Consider the following 17500-nt stretch of genomic DNA (forward strand, 5'->3'; position numbering starts at 1 on the left):
AATGAATTTAGGGGCTCAGATTGATGTTTCACACAAACCACAGGGACGCAAATTGCATTTTTCTCCTCCTAAAATCTTATTCTCATACCCTTTTTACTATACATAGAGAGAATCAGAGGGGAGGGTTGTGAGAATATTAACACCCAAAATAATTCATTATATACACATGACATTGATATCGTCTAATTTACAGTGATATGTTTTTTATGTAGATATAATTATACTGAAAAAAAATACTGTTTTCTAGTACCTTGGTTTGGTGTATTTTGTATTTGGTCCAGCTTCGTGCTGGCATTGTTTTTCTACTGAAATTCGGCTGTTAAAATTAATAACCAAAAACTATTAAATGAGCCAAGAGAAGTTTGTTGTTGCTGTAACTTTGTTATGTCCATAGGGCCATAAGCAAAATCACTCATTTTTATTTTTAATATACAATAGTATACAATACGTCCTAAATAACTAGGTAACAAAATTGTTGGTATATTTATTGCTGAAATTATATTGTTCTTCAACTGGAAAGATCATTTAATCACATAATTAATAAAAGTGCCTTCTACCCATATCCTAAAATCAACCTTTTCTTTTCTATTATTGATAGTTAGGCGGATTTGTAAAAGAAAAAAAAGTACACACATACACTTCCTATATATATGTGTGTCATCACACACCCAACCTAACATCTTCATCAAAAATATTGTTTGATCTCTTCACCTACATTTAAACAGATGAAAACTGAGCAGAAAAGATGGTTGATCATTTGTGTAGTTGCAACATTTTTTATGTCTAATTCGAGTTGCAATAAGGTTGTTCAAGGTGTCCCTCAAGTTCCATGTTACTTCATTTTTGGTGATTCGCTAGCCGATAATGGAAATAATAACAGAATCGCAACAATGGCACGGGCAGATTACTTGCCATATGGCATTGATTTCCCAAGAGGCTCGACCGGAAGGTTTTCCAACGGTAAAACCGTCGTTGATGTTATCAGTAAGCATTCTTACTTGCCTTTTGTCTTTCTGCCAATGCACTAGTCTCACTGCTACAAAAGTAGTCAGAAGATTGTCGCTAAGCTCCGTCGCAATTTGTTGCAATTTGCAAATGCTCTTTTGCGACGTTATGGCCATGACCCTTTTGTTGTAGTGTCAGGCTCGTTATATAAATAACTAACGCATATCCTTTTCAGCTGAACTTTTGGGCTTTAACGATTATATTCAACCTTATGCAAATGCTAGCGGTCGTGAAATACTTCGAGGTGTAAACTACGCCTCAGCAGCTGCAGGAATCAGAGACGAAACTGGCCAACAATTGGTAGAATTCTTTTTGTCTCATTTTTTTCTTAATTTCTTTATATAGGTGGTTAAAAAATATGGAAAATCACAAAAACAATCGTGTTGAGTAACAATATTAACTAAATAGTAGGGTTGTAAATGAAACGAATACAAGGCTATGTTCATGTTCGTTTGTTAAGGAAATTAACTTGTTCGCGAACTGTTCACGGACGCATACCGAATATAAGTTTATGTTCGTGTTCGTTCGTTAAGGAAATTCAGTTGTTCACGAACAGTTCATGAATACTGGTCTCGAACACAAACGAGCGCAAGCAAATAAAACAAACACAAACGATCATTTAACTTGAAAATAAAAAAATAAAAACGTCGTTATCCTTAAACATTGAATATAAGTAGTTAAATACAACCATCAAATGATAAATCAAAACACAAGAAGTCTACTAGACCACCAAACGATGAATCAAGTTTAACTAATTTAGACATAATTATCCCCAAAAATGTCTTAGAATGTCCAGATTCTAACTACTTAGAAAAAAATAGGGTTTCAAGTTTTCAATATGTTTAGATAAAAGGTTTATTATTTATTATTTTTTTTGAATATAATCAAATAAACACGAACGAACGTAAACGAACATATTACCGAACGTTCAAGAACGTAGTCGAACGAACGAGACCTGTGTTCGTGTTCGTTCGCTAAGCTAACCGAACAAAATTTTTTGTTCGTATTCGTTCGTTAAGCTAATCGAACGAACATAAACGAACTTCCCACCGAACGGTTCACAAACTGTTCGCTGAACGTTCGGTTCGTTTACAACCCTACTAAATAGTCATTAAAAAAATAGCCAGTCGTAAAATGGCAAGTGTCCAAATCAGGCAAATCCTGCGTCGCCATCGCAGGATCTTTGGGAATCTTGTGCCAAGGTACACTTTAAGAAAAGTATAACTTTTTTTGTTACCAAAAGTCAGTATTCTTGCGCCTAGTTATTAAAAGTTAAAAAGAATTTCGGAAAATTTAAAAAAAAAAATTCTTCTTATTTATCTTGCGTCCAATTTTAAATGTAGTGTCAGATTTGCATCCAACAAAACTAATGAAGTATGTTTTCGGGTATAGGGTGCGCGCATAAGCTTTGGCGGACAAGTAAATAACTATGTAACTACGGTTTCACATATCGTTGGTATACTAGGAAATGCTAATTTGGCTGCAAATCATATCAAGAAATGCATATTTTCCATCGGGTTGGGAAGCAACGATTACCTAAACAATTACTTCATGCGGGATTACTATGATACTAGTCATAGATACACCGCGAAAAAGTATGCTGACGCTCTCATTCAACAATACGCTAAGCAGATCAGGGTAAGTAGTACAACCTAAACCTGTAATCAAATCAACATTGATAATGTGTATATATATACATACAAACTTTTTATTTTAGAAATAGGTAAATCTGAAAATGTGTGATTATATGGGGTATGGTATAAAACGCTTTACACAATTGAGCTGACATTTTTTCAACTTTTTTTTTTTAATCTTCAATCTATTTATTTTATTTTCATTTCACAGTTAATTTAGTTTTTCTATAATAAAATGTGTGATTATATGGGGTATGGTATAAAACGCTTTACATAATTGAGCTGACAATTTTTCAACTTTTTTTTAATCTTCAATCTATTTATTTTATTTTCATTTCACAGTTAATTTAGTTTTTCTATAATAAAATGTAATATCTAGCATTTTTTTAAATTCTAAATGCGTGTTTTTATATCTATTATGTCAACTTTTTTATATGAATTTTATGCAAACTAAGTTGTACATAAAATAACGTATGTTTTGATATTGCGAGACGAAAAACTGAAGCTATTTTGAATACAACTCATCATGCAATAAAACTTATATCGAAATGTATAAAATACAAATATGTGTATTTTGTTTTTTTTTAAATGTTAGATATCACATGTTATTACACAATGACTAATTTATTTGTGAAATTAAAAGATAAAAAAGAAAACTAAAAAGAAAAAAAAAGAGAAGTAGATGGCATCCCGTTTGTATAAAATTTTAAAAACCATTCCCACCCTTTCAAATTTACAAATTACAAACAAACTATGAGTCTATGATCCAGATATTGTACAACTATGGAGCAAGAAAATTTGTGTTCAATGGGATCGGGCCTATTGGGTGCAGTCCAAACTCATTGGCACAGTACAGCCAGGACGGGTCGACTTGCGTTGCAAAGATTAACTCGGCTAATCAAATGTTTAACCGCCGGTTGATATCTCTAGTTGACTACTTTAACGAAAATTTACCCGACGCCAAGTTCATCTACATCAACAATTACGGCATTTTCCGAGATCTAATTAACCGTCCTAAAAACTTTGGTACATATTTTACGAAACTTTTAGTTAATTTTATTTAATTATGAAACTTGTGTGGTAATTAAATTGTTGAAAATGTGACAGGTTTCAGGGTAACAAATAAAGGGTGTTGTGGGGTGGGGAGAAACAATGGCCAAATTACATGTCTTCCGTTTCAAACACCATGTCAAAATAGAAACAATTATATATTTTGGGACGCTTTTCATCCGACAGAAGCTGCGAGTACAATTGTAGGTCGGAGATCTTACAGCGCTGCATCGTCCACAGATGTGTACCCGATTGATATTCGACGCTTGGCTCAACTGTAAACGTAGTACCACCATCGCACGCGATTAGTTTCATAGTGTGTGTTATGGGACCAATCTGGATTACCAAACCATATGGTGTACTTTTTATATATGACAACTCGTGTTTTAGTTGAATGGATCACATGTACAATAAAGGTAGACAGTAAATTGTGTCCCTACCATCTTGATGAGCACTATCTAAACCAACTTTTATGACTTACGACACTACTATAGAAAGAAGTATTAGCCACGTATCTCTGACTCATATCTCTTTATTACTATATAAACCATCTCCTTGGGATAAGATCACAATTTCAATTAAATTTTAAGGCGCCTCTTACAATTTTTGAAACATAGGGTACATATGTTCTATGCAATCATACCTAATTTGCCCCCGTCTAATAAACATCTTCTAATTAATACATTATTTAATGTTTATTCTATTTATCTTTATAGCTTATTAACAATTAACTAATTAAGCATCACAATTAAAACAACAATTTCATATATAATTTCTTTTTTATTTGGACTACATAAAGTGGTGGGTAAGTGCAATTTGGTGCAAAGCCTAGCCACGTAGGCGCCATATAGACACTGAAGGCTTTGCTCGCCACATCACAAATGGAAGGGGAGATTAAAGGGAAAGGGACAAAAAGTCAAGTTGGTGAAAGACCCGTGAAGATCTTGCCTTTGGCTTTGGGAAACACCGAGGGTATTCCCCACCCCCACCCCACGACAGTTCGAGTTAAATTGTCCGTCCATTGTGATGCACAAAATCATCACATACGAGAAAGGTGACACCTGCACGTGATGCTCAAAGGAGGTTAAATCCTAAAATGCGGGTAGTTATTGACCAATTTTAGAGAAATTAGCGGGTCAACAATTTTCTTGTTTCTTGTATGGGTGATCGGATGCCGCAGTCCAGTCAAAGATAGAGTTAAAGTGTGTTCCTAATTATCTCGAACTATGTAGCTAGTGGCAATAAGGGTCTCGAATCCACGAAGTGTCTGTGGTCCATGTTAAAAACTAAGTTTATTAGAAGACACGTTATGAAGCTTGCTAATTTTATCTCTTAGTTATTTGAATTAAAAGAGTGTTGGAAATATCCAACGATTAGTGATCAATAATGAAAACTAGATAACAATTTTAACACTTGCAATAGTTTGATATAGATAAAAGTGATTGGTAAAAGAATCACACTCGGTTCGAAATCATAAGACCTAAGGTTCTCTATCACAATTAGGTTAGAATCACAATCACAATTTGGTATTAACGGGATTGGTGTTTCAAGGGCGTTAATAACTATTAACATCTAATGGCGGACAAGAATTCGCTTCGTTACTCAAGAACATACAAACCCTAATATAATGTCAAAGCATAGTTAATCGAATTCATTTCGCAAAGTCAATGGCGTGAGCATATATCGACACTTCACGAATTAAATTGTTGAAGAAAAATACATTTGATCTTGATTTTCGGTAGGAGATGGTGATTGGAGAGCTCTAGAATGTGAGATTATGATTAGAGATAACCTCCCATATGTTTTGTAACTCTTGTTAGTCAAAATCCCATGTCAGTGTGCCAAAATCAGAATTAAAGTGAAATTTTGACCAATTAAGGAGGTTTGACCAGTAAACCACGTCGTCGATGCGAAACTTTGTTGCCTACTTGCTTTCTGACGCGCCATGCGGCGTCGGCGGTAGTAGGGCATTGCGGACACAATTTTAACTAGTTTTTCCATTTTCTTTGTTTCTTCACTCTAGGTCCTCCTAGCTCCAATCCATAGCCCCGTTTAGCTCCTGAAATGTACCTTAAACTTATCTAGACCTACAAAACATAAATCGTATCAAAGTAGAGCATTTGAGAACTTAAATTCGCATAAAAACATAAATTTAAACACGAGAAACTTAGAACTTTTAACCACGTATCACATCCCCACACTTATGCTTAGCTTGTTCACAAGAAAACTTATTTTTCACATTGGAATCAGCCAAACAATACAAAGCACATTCCATTCTCAAGATGCATAAGTTAAGGTCTAAATTCATATTCGGTTCACAAGTCTCCCAGTCAAAAGCTACTCAACAATCAAATTGATATAACACTTAAACACAAGATAGTTATCCAAGATTAGCTTACCCTTAAAGATGGTAAACAAATATGCACATCCCTCATAATCACTCGGTTTTAAATTTTGACTAGCAAAGATGCACCAGTATATATATAGTGTTCACTAAAAACCAATCATAACACACATTAGCATAAGCTTGCAACTCAATCATTCTCCATCAATTTACACAAAAACAAGGCACAAGACAACATGTCTTTAAAAGGTTGTAATGGGGCTAGACATAGGGTATGGAATGAGATATTTTAAAAGGGGCTAGGGTGATAGAAATTTGATTCTATTACATCAAACTAACTAGTCAACATGAAACAAAATATCAAAACTAAAAGGAAAAGTCGCGCCTTTTTCAGTAATTCGCTAACACCTCTTTTTGACTTTTGCACATCTTTTTTCAACTCTGTTTTGTTGTATTATCGGATATTTTTTAAAGAAACAACTTATAACCGAATTTTCATCACTCGAATTTAAAATAAAAAAGACTAAATGGATTAAGTTGGGTGCTCAAACGAAAGACTAAGGCTCAAAATTCGGCAACTAAGGGATTAATTCGGGTAAGGTATTCGGTATAAAAGGGTTTAAAAATAAAAAAAAGGTTAATCCTAATGCCTTGATCATTTTTGTGTTTGTAATCGGTCTTTGGTATTAAACGCATTAAAAGGTGCAAATTCTACAATGTGTTATTATAATGGCCACATTCAAATACAAACAAAAACATGCATAACTATATGAAACTTTTGGCATGTCTAAAGTGGCTCAATATCTCACATTGGCAAATAAGTAGGAATTATGATGTGCACAAAGTAAACCAACTCTTCAAGTAAACTATTACCAAGTAACCACCCACATTTTTCTATAAAACTTGTTGAGAACCTATCATTCATTTTTTTGGCACGTGACCACGACCAAAGACCATAATGATTTGCAAAACCCCTTGTTCACCTTTTGTTATTTGTGCTTTTTCGAATGCTTAAAAGAGGACATTTAAAAAAAATATTTTAAAATTCTTCTTCCCATCACCACACTGGAGGTCAACATTGTCCTCAATGTATAATGTTCAAATGAAAGATTTAAAAATTTTACATTTTTCTTCCCGACCCCACACTTGAGGTCAAGATTGTCCTTAATGCGTAGTGTTTTGGATGAAGGATACAAAATGTTTGAGGGATTGTGATAGGCCTTCCCCAAAATCACCCCGGCCCACATGATACAATTACACTTCACTTATTGAAAACTAAACAATCAAAGCTAAACAAATGGAAGTAGATGCACCTGGTTTTTCTTCATATTTCATGATATCCTTACTTTTCAAGCAAAATGGCCATCCAAAGCGAACATGATTGTACCTACAAATCTCAAACTCGTGTAGAAGCAAACTTCTCACAAAAATTGAAACCCTTGAGATTGTTCATTTTTCCATTTGATGAAAAACTTACCAAGTGATGTTTTATTAACTTTGATTAATGGAAAAGATAAAATTTACAATAACAACAATCCTAACTCACTTTCGTAGGAATCATGACTACATTTAGCGTATGCAACAAGCAAATCCTTTAAACCTCCTTATAGCTTGGGAGGACGAGGTAGGTCTTGTGAGGGTTATATAGGGAACACACCCACAAAGTTTATATAAATACCACACAAAGAAATAAACAAATACACCAAAATGAACTAAAATAAAATAAAGAAAAATAAAATAAAATCACACAAGCACTCAAAGATAAAAATAAATATACAACAACGACAACATAAAACATATCACCTCATCGTGGCAAAACAGAGTGCTTGCCTCCATCAACCTCTTTAGAGCTATCCCTTAGTGATCCATACCATTTGGTCTGAAATAGACCAAGCCTCCTTAACCGCTCTTCTTCGTTCTTTTCTAGAGGTTACTTTTTCGCCTTCTTCTGTTTCTCCAAAACTACCAACCATAGCACAATCCTCTTTTCTTGAATTAATGTCCTCGTTAGGACACTCATCTTCACCAAGAGGGTTAGTAAAATCAGAAAATACATATAAGATCATTTCTCGGCCCCCAAATTTCATGCTCACCTTTCCCGTCACACAATTAATTATAGCATGTGTAGTTGCGAGTAACGGTCTACCTAGTATGATTGTGGGTGTTGTGATCTCAACACTTTTAACAGAGTCCACCACAAAAAGTCAACCAGGTAATAAAAATTTTCAACCTTTACAATCACATCTTTTACCATTCTCCTTAGTTGCGTGAGAGTTTGATCTACCAACACCACAACAGCGTCAATTTTTTTAAAAGACCAAAATTGTTACACCCCAACCAATGGCGGAAACATCGGGATGAGACGAAGTGTGAAGATTGCTAGAGACATCATAACGCTATTTGTGACAATATTTTAATAATCCGATTTCATTTCATAAAGTAAATTGTCAACATTACAAGAAATTCAAATACAACAAGTTCAAAAGAAGTACATAACAACACAAGCAAAATTGATACAACATATTAAACCTAAACGTCTAAATGTGTATCTAGGCATCAACGCTACTTCTTTTCATAGCATCATCATCATCAACCTGTAACATGTTTAAAATACAATTCAATGCAAAAGCAAAGGCGAGTATACAAGTTTAAGCATAAGTATAAGTATAAGTTTAAAAGTTTAAAACGAATCCACATGGCAACTTAGTCTATACGAGATCAACCTAGCGTGGCATGCAATATTTCTAGCCAACCTCTGTTTACGCAAGAAAGTTTAATTAATTCAACATGACCCAAGTTTAAGGGGGGCGGTGCGTTACTCCTATAGCGCTATACATGTCGAAGGGAGGCTCGTGAGAGCTAATGACTAAAACATATCACATAAGTATGGTCCACGTAAGCATCAAGTATCATAACATAGTATTCATGTATAAGGATTGTTTTGTGCATTGCATAAAGAATAAGTTTAAGTGTAGTTTAATAGTAAAACATGTTACAACCCAAAAAGTGGTAAACATAAAAAGGGGGTTGCGAGTATACTCACGGTGTTTGCAAGCTTTTCCTACTTGAATTCCTGCGAGTGAGTTGGTGGATGGATTAGTTTGGAGAACCTTGTCCTTCTACACGAGGCAAACAAGGTGTGTGAGTTTCGCGTTTACGGAAGATTATAGATTCGGAGTTTAAAATGTATAGAAAATAACATACGTAAAAATAATCATCTTGTACACATAACCCTTGCTCTTGACACTATTAGAACTCAAGAGAGTTGGTATGATTTCATGGATTCAAAGGTCCATTAGAGTCGTAACAAGAGCATGGTCATAGATGATGTAACATATTCTTGACAAGTAACTATTAAGTTACCATCAAGTTTAGTTACTTAGGTATATATGTATGTACATAGAATAGCTTAGATATTATATTGGTTACAAGTCTTATGATTCAAGCATGAGGTAGGAGATCAATGTCTCCATTTAGGCACCTCTTTGTGTCATAGAGTTCATACATGAGGTAGGAAGAACAAGCTTCCATTTAGGCACCTCTATTGTTCACCACTACACTTGTTGTTATAAACAACAAGGAGGGTCATGAACATACAAGTATTATGGTATTAACAACAACTAAACTATAGCAAAAACATCAAGTAATGAGTGGATTCTTATGAAGGATAGCCCAAGCTAGTCCAACCATCACACATTCATCAAGTTTCATACTTGAACACTACTTGTGGGTAAAACCCTAATTAAAAACAGAAAGTTTATGAGGTTTTAACCTCTAAATTAGATGTCTCAACCATGTTTTTAAGCTTAACCAACCATAAGAGAGGTTGTAAGCATTAGGACATTGGTTTGAGTTGTGTTAAACACAAGTTGGATGAAGTTTGCATAAGATGTAACAAAACAGAAAGTTTTTGGTCAATTTCGGAGCAATTCCAGGTCTGATTTCTCCAAGGAGAAGTCAAGGAATCAAACTCCATGATTAACCAAGCAAATAGGTAGAAGAATCAAGTGTTTTCATCAAGAAATGAGCAAGTTATACCAAGTTTAGTGTAGAGGTATGAATCTGTCCGAAAATGCAGATTCTTGCTTGAATTTGGGAGTGTTTTGGTGATATTAGAGAGTGGTGAAGTGTCCAAGTGCTTGGGGAAGCTTGGGTATTTATAAGGAGGTGTTTAGGGTTGATTAGAGGTGATTACAAGAGCCAAAACACGGTTTAAACTCAAAAATCCCGCTCAAAATGGTGGCTGGTCGCGACCATCCAAGAGTTCTGCAGACACGAGTCTCACGCGGCCCGCCTGGGATATCCAGGCTAGGGGACGCGGGCCGCGCGCCACCTGGGGTCTGGAAACAAGTTTCTTTTTTTACAATTTTGGCCCCTATAGTTGTGTAGTTGATGATTTATGGTGTTTTAAGGACCATTCTTGTCACAAAAGCATAGATTAAGGCATGTTTATGCATGAGGAATATAAACCAAGTATAATCGAGCGTATAAGTATCAATTCAAGTGTCGTTCTTGTTCAAAACACGTTCAAAGCATAAGTTTAGTTTGATCACAAGTTTCACACATAGATTCCAAGTGATATGATTAAACATCGATTGATGCACGAAGTTGAACATACGAGCATAATTAGAGTGCATACAACATATATGTAACGAAATACCAGTTTCATTAATGATCCAAGTCTCGATTTGATAAAGATTACAAAGAAAGGAAAAGATTACAAGAATACAAGGTTTCCAAAAATAGATTACGAACAAAACCTTCTATAAATGGAAAGTACAAAATAGCCGGGCGTTACAGTCTCCCCTCCTTTAGGAAATTTCGTCCCGAAATTTAGGAAGACGTAGGGAAAAGATGAGGATATTTCGACTTCATTTCACTTTCGAGCTCCCAAGTAAATTCAGCGCCACGTTTTCCTTCCCATCGAACTTTACAATAGGAATTCGACTGCGCCTCAATTGCTTGGTTCCTTGGTCCATGATTTCGACCGGTTTCTCCACGAAGTAAAGCGTTTCGTTGACTTGGAAGTCTTCGAGAGGAACGTGGAGTCCTTCGTCAGCTAGACATTTCTTTAAGTTGGACACGTGGAAGACAGGGTGTACATTGCTGAGTTCTTCGGGCAGGTCCAGTCTATACGCAACCTCGCCAATCCTCTCGAGAACTTTGAAAGGACCAACGTAGCGAGGTGCGAGTTTCCCTTTCTTGCCAAATCGAACCACGCCCTTCCAAGGGGATACCTTGAGAAGCACGAAGTCACCTGTCTCGAATTCCATAGGTTTGCGTCCCTTGTCAGCGTAACTCTTTTGTCGGCTCCTGGGTCTCAATAAGTTGTCTCGAACCTGTAAAATCTTGTCCGTCGTCTCTTGTATAAGCTCGGGACCGGTGATTTGGGCTTGACCAATCTCGTGCCAACAAATAGGCGAACGGCACTTGCGACCATACAATGCTTCGAAAGGTGCCATTTGAATACTCGCGTGATAACTGTTATTGTACGAGAATTCGACCAAGGGCAAGTGTGAATCCCAGTTGCCACCAAAATCTATTATGCATGAACGAAGCATATCCTCTAAGGTTTGGATAGTACGCTCGGTTTGACCGTCGGTCTGAGGATGGAAGGCAGTGCTAAGGTTGAGTTTAGTACCCATAGCAGATTGAAAAGTTTGCCAGAGACGAGACGTAAAACGAGCATCACGATCAGAAATGATGTCGATGGGAATACCATGACGACAGATTATCTCCTTCATGTAGACCTTAGCCAATTTCTCGACTTTGAAATATTCACGAATAGGGAGGAAGTGAGCTGACTTGGTCAATCGATCAACGATTACCCAAATGCTGTCATGACCAGCAGTAGTGCGAGGAAGCTTAGTGATAAAATCCATGGCAATGCTCTCCCATTTCCAGATAGGAATTCTTGGTTGTTTTAGTAAGCCAGATGGACGTTGATGTTCAACTTTCACTTTGGAACATGTGAGACATTTTGAGACGAAAGTGGCTATATCCTTCTTCATTCCAGGCCACCAATAGGATGTACGCATATCATGGTACATCTTGTCGGCACCAGGGTGAATAGAATACTTCGTGTTATGGGCCTCCTTCATCAGAAATTTGCGAAGATCATCACGGTTGGGAATCCAGATACGATTGAGATAGTATAAGATGCCATCAGATTTGGACACGAGACTATTTTCAGCACCACATTGCATCTCGTTGTAGAGGTTACCCTCATTAACGGATGTGTACTGAGCGTTACGTATGCGATTTTGAAGATCGTGGACGAGTTGGAAACAACAGATACTTTTGACATGAGTTTTACGACTAAGAGCGTCGGCTACTACATTTGCTTTACCTGGGTGGTATTTGATTTCGCAATCGTAGTCGTTTAACAATTCCACCCAACGACGTTGACGCATGTTTAGTTCCTTTTGGTTGAAGATGTGTTGAAGGCTCTTATGGTCGGTGAAGACCACACATTTAGTACCATAAAGGTAGTGTCGCCAAATCTTCAATGCAAAAACGACTGCACCAAGTTCAAGGTCGTGGGTAGTATAGTTTTTCTCATGAATTTTGAGTTGTCTCGATGCGTAAGCGATAACCTTGTCACGTTGCATGAGGACACAACCAAGGCCAAGGTTTGAAGCGTCGCAATACACGACAAAATCATCGTTACCATCAGGAAGCGTTAGGATAGGAGCATTGCAAAGCATGTCCTTGAGCGTTTGAAAAGATTCCTCTTGTTCGGGACCCCAAACAAAAGGTCTCTCTTTTTGAGTCAAGGAGGTCAAAGGAACAGCGATTTTTGAAAAGTTGGAGATGAAACGACGATAGTAACCAGCAAGACCAAGAAACGAGCGAATTTCAGACGGAGATTTAGGTGCGATCCAATTTTTCACAGCTTCGATTTTTGCGGGGTCAACGTGAATTCCAAGTTCGTTGACAGTATGACCAAGGAATTGAACCTCTTTTAGCCAAAATTCACACTTGGAGAATTTGGCGTATAGACGTTCAGCACGAAGGAGTTCAAGGATAAGGTGCAAGTGTCGCTTATGCTCTTCTTGCGTCTTGGAATAGATGAGGATATCGTCGATGAAGACGATCACAAAACGGTCCAAGTATGCTTTGCACACGCGGTTCATTAAATCCATGAAAACAGCAGGTGCGTTTGTCAAGCCAAAGGGCATGACCACGAACTCGTAATGACCATAACGTGTACGGAAAGCGGTTTTAGGTACATCTTCTTCGAGTACTCGAAGTTGATGATACCCAGAACGAAGATCGAACTTTGAAAAGCAGGTTGCGCCTTGCAATTAATCGAAGAGGTCATCAATGCGAGGACGAGGGCATCGGTTTTTGATGGTAAGCTTGTTGAGCTCACGATAGTCAATACACATACGAAATGACCCATCTTTCTTTTTGACAAACAAAACGGGAGCGCCCCAAGGAGAAGTACTAGGGCGTATAAAGCCTTTGTCAAGAAGCTCTTGAAGTTGACTCGAGAGCTCTCGCATCTCAGAGGGTGCTAAACGATAGGGAGACTTAGCGACAGGCGTAGCGCCAGGCACTAAGTCGATGCGAAAATCGACAGAACGAGCAGGAGGCGGACCAGGAAGATCGTCGGGAAATACATCCGGAAAGTCGCGTACAACAGGAACGTCGCTTATGCTTGGGCCTTTGTCCTTCTTTTCCACAATGTGGGCGAGAAAGGCGAAGGTACCCTTGCGTAAGCATTTGTTTGCTTGGATACACGACATAAGCTTGAGACTTGAGAAGGTTTGTCACCATAGACGTGTAGAGAATCACCGTTTGGAAGAGGAAGGCGGATAAACTTTTCAGAACAAACAACTTCAGCACGAACTCGCCTAAGCCAGTCCATGCCTACTATGACGTCAAAGCTACCCATTTGCATAGGTATAAGGTTGATCGAAAACGTATGATCGTTGAGAATCAAGGAACAATTGGGAAGAACGGAATCAACAGTGACGGATTTACCATTAGCGACTTCGACAGCGAAAGATTTTGGCAACTTAGAGCGTTTACACTTAAGCAATTGCTCGAATTCTAGCGACACAAAACTCTTATCGGCGCCAGTATCAAATAGACAAGAAGCGTAAATATGGTTCACAAGAAACGTACCGGTAATGACGGCGTTTGCGTTTTGAGCCTGAGCAGCGGTGATGACAAAAGCTCGGCCTCTAGCAGGTTGCTGAGCTTGTTGTTGCTGATGTGGTGGTTGTTGCGGTTGCTGCAGTTGCTGCTGTTGTTGAGGTTGATAGCGTTGAGGACAAACATTGGCGAGATGATTGAGGTCGCCGCACTTGTAGCATGCTCGCACAGGAGCATTTTGAGAGGAGATTCGACAACGGTTAGCAAAATGCCCATACTTCTGACAGTTGGCACATTTGCGGCAAGGTACATTGGCAGGATGGTGAAACAGACAGGTGGTGCATTTGGGATGAGTTCCAACATAACCTTGTTTTGGTGGTTCGGTGTTTGCGGGTGCAACGGCGGCTAAAGCTTGTAAGGGTTGAGGGTTTGGCGGAGTGACGACCGCACAATTTTGGCTCGAAGCCTTCCGCTTCTTGCCTTGGTTTTTCTTGGACGATTGGGAGGGTGAGGGCTCAACAGTGGTAGTTTCAGTTGTAGCTTGGCATGCATTCTTCGTTGAAACTTTATCATAGGTTCCATGGATAACGCAGTTGTTGTTAAGTTCCGTGGCTATATGAAAAGCATCTTCAATGGTTTTGGGATTAGCAGAGGCAAGGTGGTTTGTCAGGGAAGGTGCAACACAACGGACGAATTTGGCTACGGTTTTGGGAACGGTTTCAACTTGTCCAGGACAAAGAACACTGAGTTGTTTGAAGCGCGTAATCAGGCCATCCATGTCACTCCCCTTCTGAGTAAGGTTCCAAAATTCGTTCTCCAATTTTTGGAGTTCATGAGGAGGACAGAAGTGGTCTTTCATAAGCTGTTTGAGATCGTCCCAAGGCATAGCATGTGCGACCTCGTTTCCTCTTTTGTTACGTTCAGTCGTCCACCACTCGAGTGCCTTTTCACGAAACACCCCAGTTGCATTCAAGGTTCTTAGCTCGTCAGGGCAACCACTTTGCAAGAAGGTAAGCTCGATGGCATCAAACCAGTTCATCATGGCGGTAGCGCCATTCTTGCCAGTAAATTCTAAGGGTTTACAAGCCATGAATTGCTTAAACTGGAAGGTCGGTTTGGGTTTGTCTGCCTTTGAGTCAACAGAGCCATGTGGTGAATCGGTTTGAATCTTGCTAACGATGTCGGGTAGGACTTTAGCAAATTGCTTGGCCATAAATTTCATGCAATCTTTTTGAGACATGGCGGTGGAAGTCGAACCCTTCTTTGACTTGCGTCTCTTGGAGGAACTAGACGACATCTAAAAGATTGAAAAAGAGAAGGAAAGGATGAGACTTGATCATTAGTTGAAAATAAGGTTTGTGTATGTAAAAGCAAGTAAATGTTCATGTATCAAGTAAAGTTCACATAGAGCATAAGTTTCCAACATGCATTCAACAAGTATAACACATAAGTTGCGTAAAGAGGGTATAAATTTAGTTTGTTCACCAGAATTATTATTGTTTGTGATTGCGGTAACGTGCGAAATGATTAAAACGACATTTCGAAATGAATGAACGTTCAAGTATAAAATCACATATAAATTGAGATACATAAAAGAGAGGCTCAATAAAACATAGGATTGTTTCGGGTAGAGAAACGTCGACAATTCCAAAGTGGGTCGAAAGTCCTTTCGATTTAGAGATATTGTGCTTTGGCCTATAAGTAAGATACTCTCGTCGAGAAGCGATTAACGGTATCTTACCCTTCCGATTACTACACATCTCTAAATGATTGGAACATTCGGGACTTTGGCGAGAATAAAAATCAAGGAATGGGACTTAATCGACAAGATGCGGGTTTCACCCCTAACTTGACGATCTCGTACCCTAAATGTGGTTGGTACTTGTCGGCCAAAAATAAAATTTTTGACGCTTTGACAAGGGTCCACTAGAGTTGAAATGGAAATTACCATTAAGTTGTGGATGTCACTCCTAGCTTAATGGTGAATTTCGTGCAAAAATAGATTAAAGGTAGAGTGAGAGTCGTTTACCAAATTGTGGGTTTCACGCCTATTTTGGTAAAGTTGTCTCGTTGATGTTACAAGAGTATAAAATAGCATAAGTGTATTCGTGTTAGCCTTAGGAAAGGCGCATAAATTTAATAACAAGAAGTGTAGCTAGGAAGCATGCATGGTAGAGTACAAAAGTTTTAAACAACAAATAAGAGACAAAGTTCCTAAAACTATAGACTAGGGCAAAAGCATAGCAATTTTCCTAATTCCCTATAGTTATGGCTCTGATACCAATCTGTCACACCCCAACCAATGGCGGAAACATCGGGATGAGACGAAGTGTGAAGATTGCTAGAGACATCATAACGCTATTTGTGACAATATTTTAATAATCCGATTTCATTTCATAAAGTAAATTGTCAACATTACAAGAAATTCAAATACAACAAGTTCAAAAGAAGTACATAACAACACAAGCAAAATTGATACAACATATTAAACCTAAACGTCTAAATGTGTATCTAGGCATCAACGCTACTTCTTTTCATAGCATCATCATCATCAACCTGTAACATGTTTAAAATACAATTCAATGCAAAAGCAAAGGCGAGTATACAAGTTTAAGCATAAGTATAAGTATATGTTTAAAGGTTTAAAACGAATCCACATGGCAACTTAGTCTATACGAGATCAACCTAGCGTGGCATGCAATATTTCTAGCCAACCTCTGTTTACGGAAGAAAGTTTAATTAATTCAACATGACCCAAGTTTAAGGGGGGCGGTGCGTTACTCCTATAGCGCTATACATGTCGAAGGGAGGCTCGTGAGAGCTAATGACTAAAACATATCACATAAGTATGGTCCACGTAAGCATCAAGTATCATAACATAGTATTCATGTATAAGGATTGTTTTGTGCATTGCATAAAGAATAAGTTTAAGTGTAGTTTAATAGTAAAACATGTTACACCCCAAAAAGTGGTAAACATAAAAAGGGGGTTGCGAGTATACTCACGGTGTTTGCAAGCTTTTCCTACTTGAATTCCCGCGAGTGAGTTGGTGGATGGATTAGTTTGGAGCACCTTGTCCTTCTACACGAGGAAAACAAGGTGTGTGAGTTTGGCGTTTACGGAAGATTATAGATTCGGAGTTTAAAATGTATAGAAAATAACATACGTAAAAATAATCATCTTGTACACATAACCCTTGTTCTTGACACTATTAGAACTCAAGAGAGTTGGTATGATTTCATGGATTCAAAGGTCCATTAGAGTCGTAACAAGAGCATGGTCATATATGATGTAACATATTCTTGACAAGTAACTATTAAGTTACCATCAAGTTTAGTTACTTAGGTATATATGTATGTACATA

At 37.8% G+C, this 17500-nt stretch overlaps 1 protein-coding gene across 1 annotated transcript; it reads left to right on the top strand.

Moving 5' to 3' along the window:
* Positions 1-690: 690 nt before the first annotated feature.
* LOC110936957 (GDSL esterase/lipase At4g18970) lies at positions 691-4131 on the top strand. The gene is made up of 5 exons (XM_022179361.2): positions 691-984; positions 1181-1305; positions 2398-2643; positions 3410-3665; positions 3747-4131. Exons 1-5 carry the CDS (start codon positions 726-728, stop codon positions 3968-3970), a joined length of 1110 nt encoding a protein of 369 aa, XP_022035053.1. The 5' UTR covers positions 691-725; the 3' UTR covers positions 3971-4131.
* Positions 4132-17500: the final 13369 nt, after the last annotated feature.

Source organism: Helianthus annuus, chromosome 4 (assembly GCF_002127325.2).
Source record: "Helianthus annuus cultivar XRQ/B chromosome 4, HanXRQr2.0-SUNRISE, whole genome shotgun sequence".
Taxonomy (NCBI): domain Eukaryota; kingdom Viridiplantae; phylum Streptophyta; class Magnoliopsida; order Asterales; family Asteraceae; genus Helianthus; species Helianthus annuus.

Bases quoted from the DNA above. Each gene is read 5' to 3' on its own strand.
- LOC110936957 (XM_022179361.2), top strand. From the start codon at position 726: ATGAAAACTGAGCAGAAAAGATGGTTGATCATTTGTGTAGTTGCAACA. The intron at 1,306-2,397 runs GTAGAATTCTTT...TTTCGGGTATAG, and splicing joins ACGAAACTGGCCAACAATTG to GGTGCGCGCATAAGCTTTGG. The intron at 3,666-3,746 runs GTACATATTTTA...AAAATGTGACAG, and splicing joins TAACCGTCCTAAAAACTTTG to GTTTCAGGGTAACAAATAAA.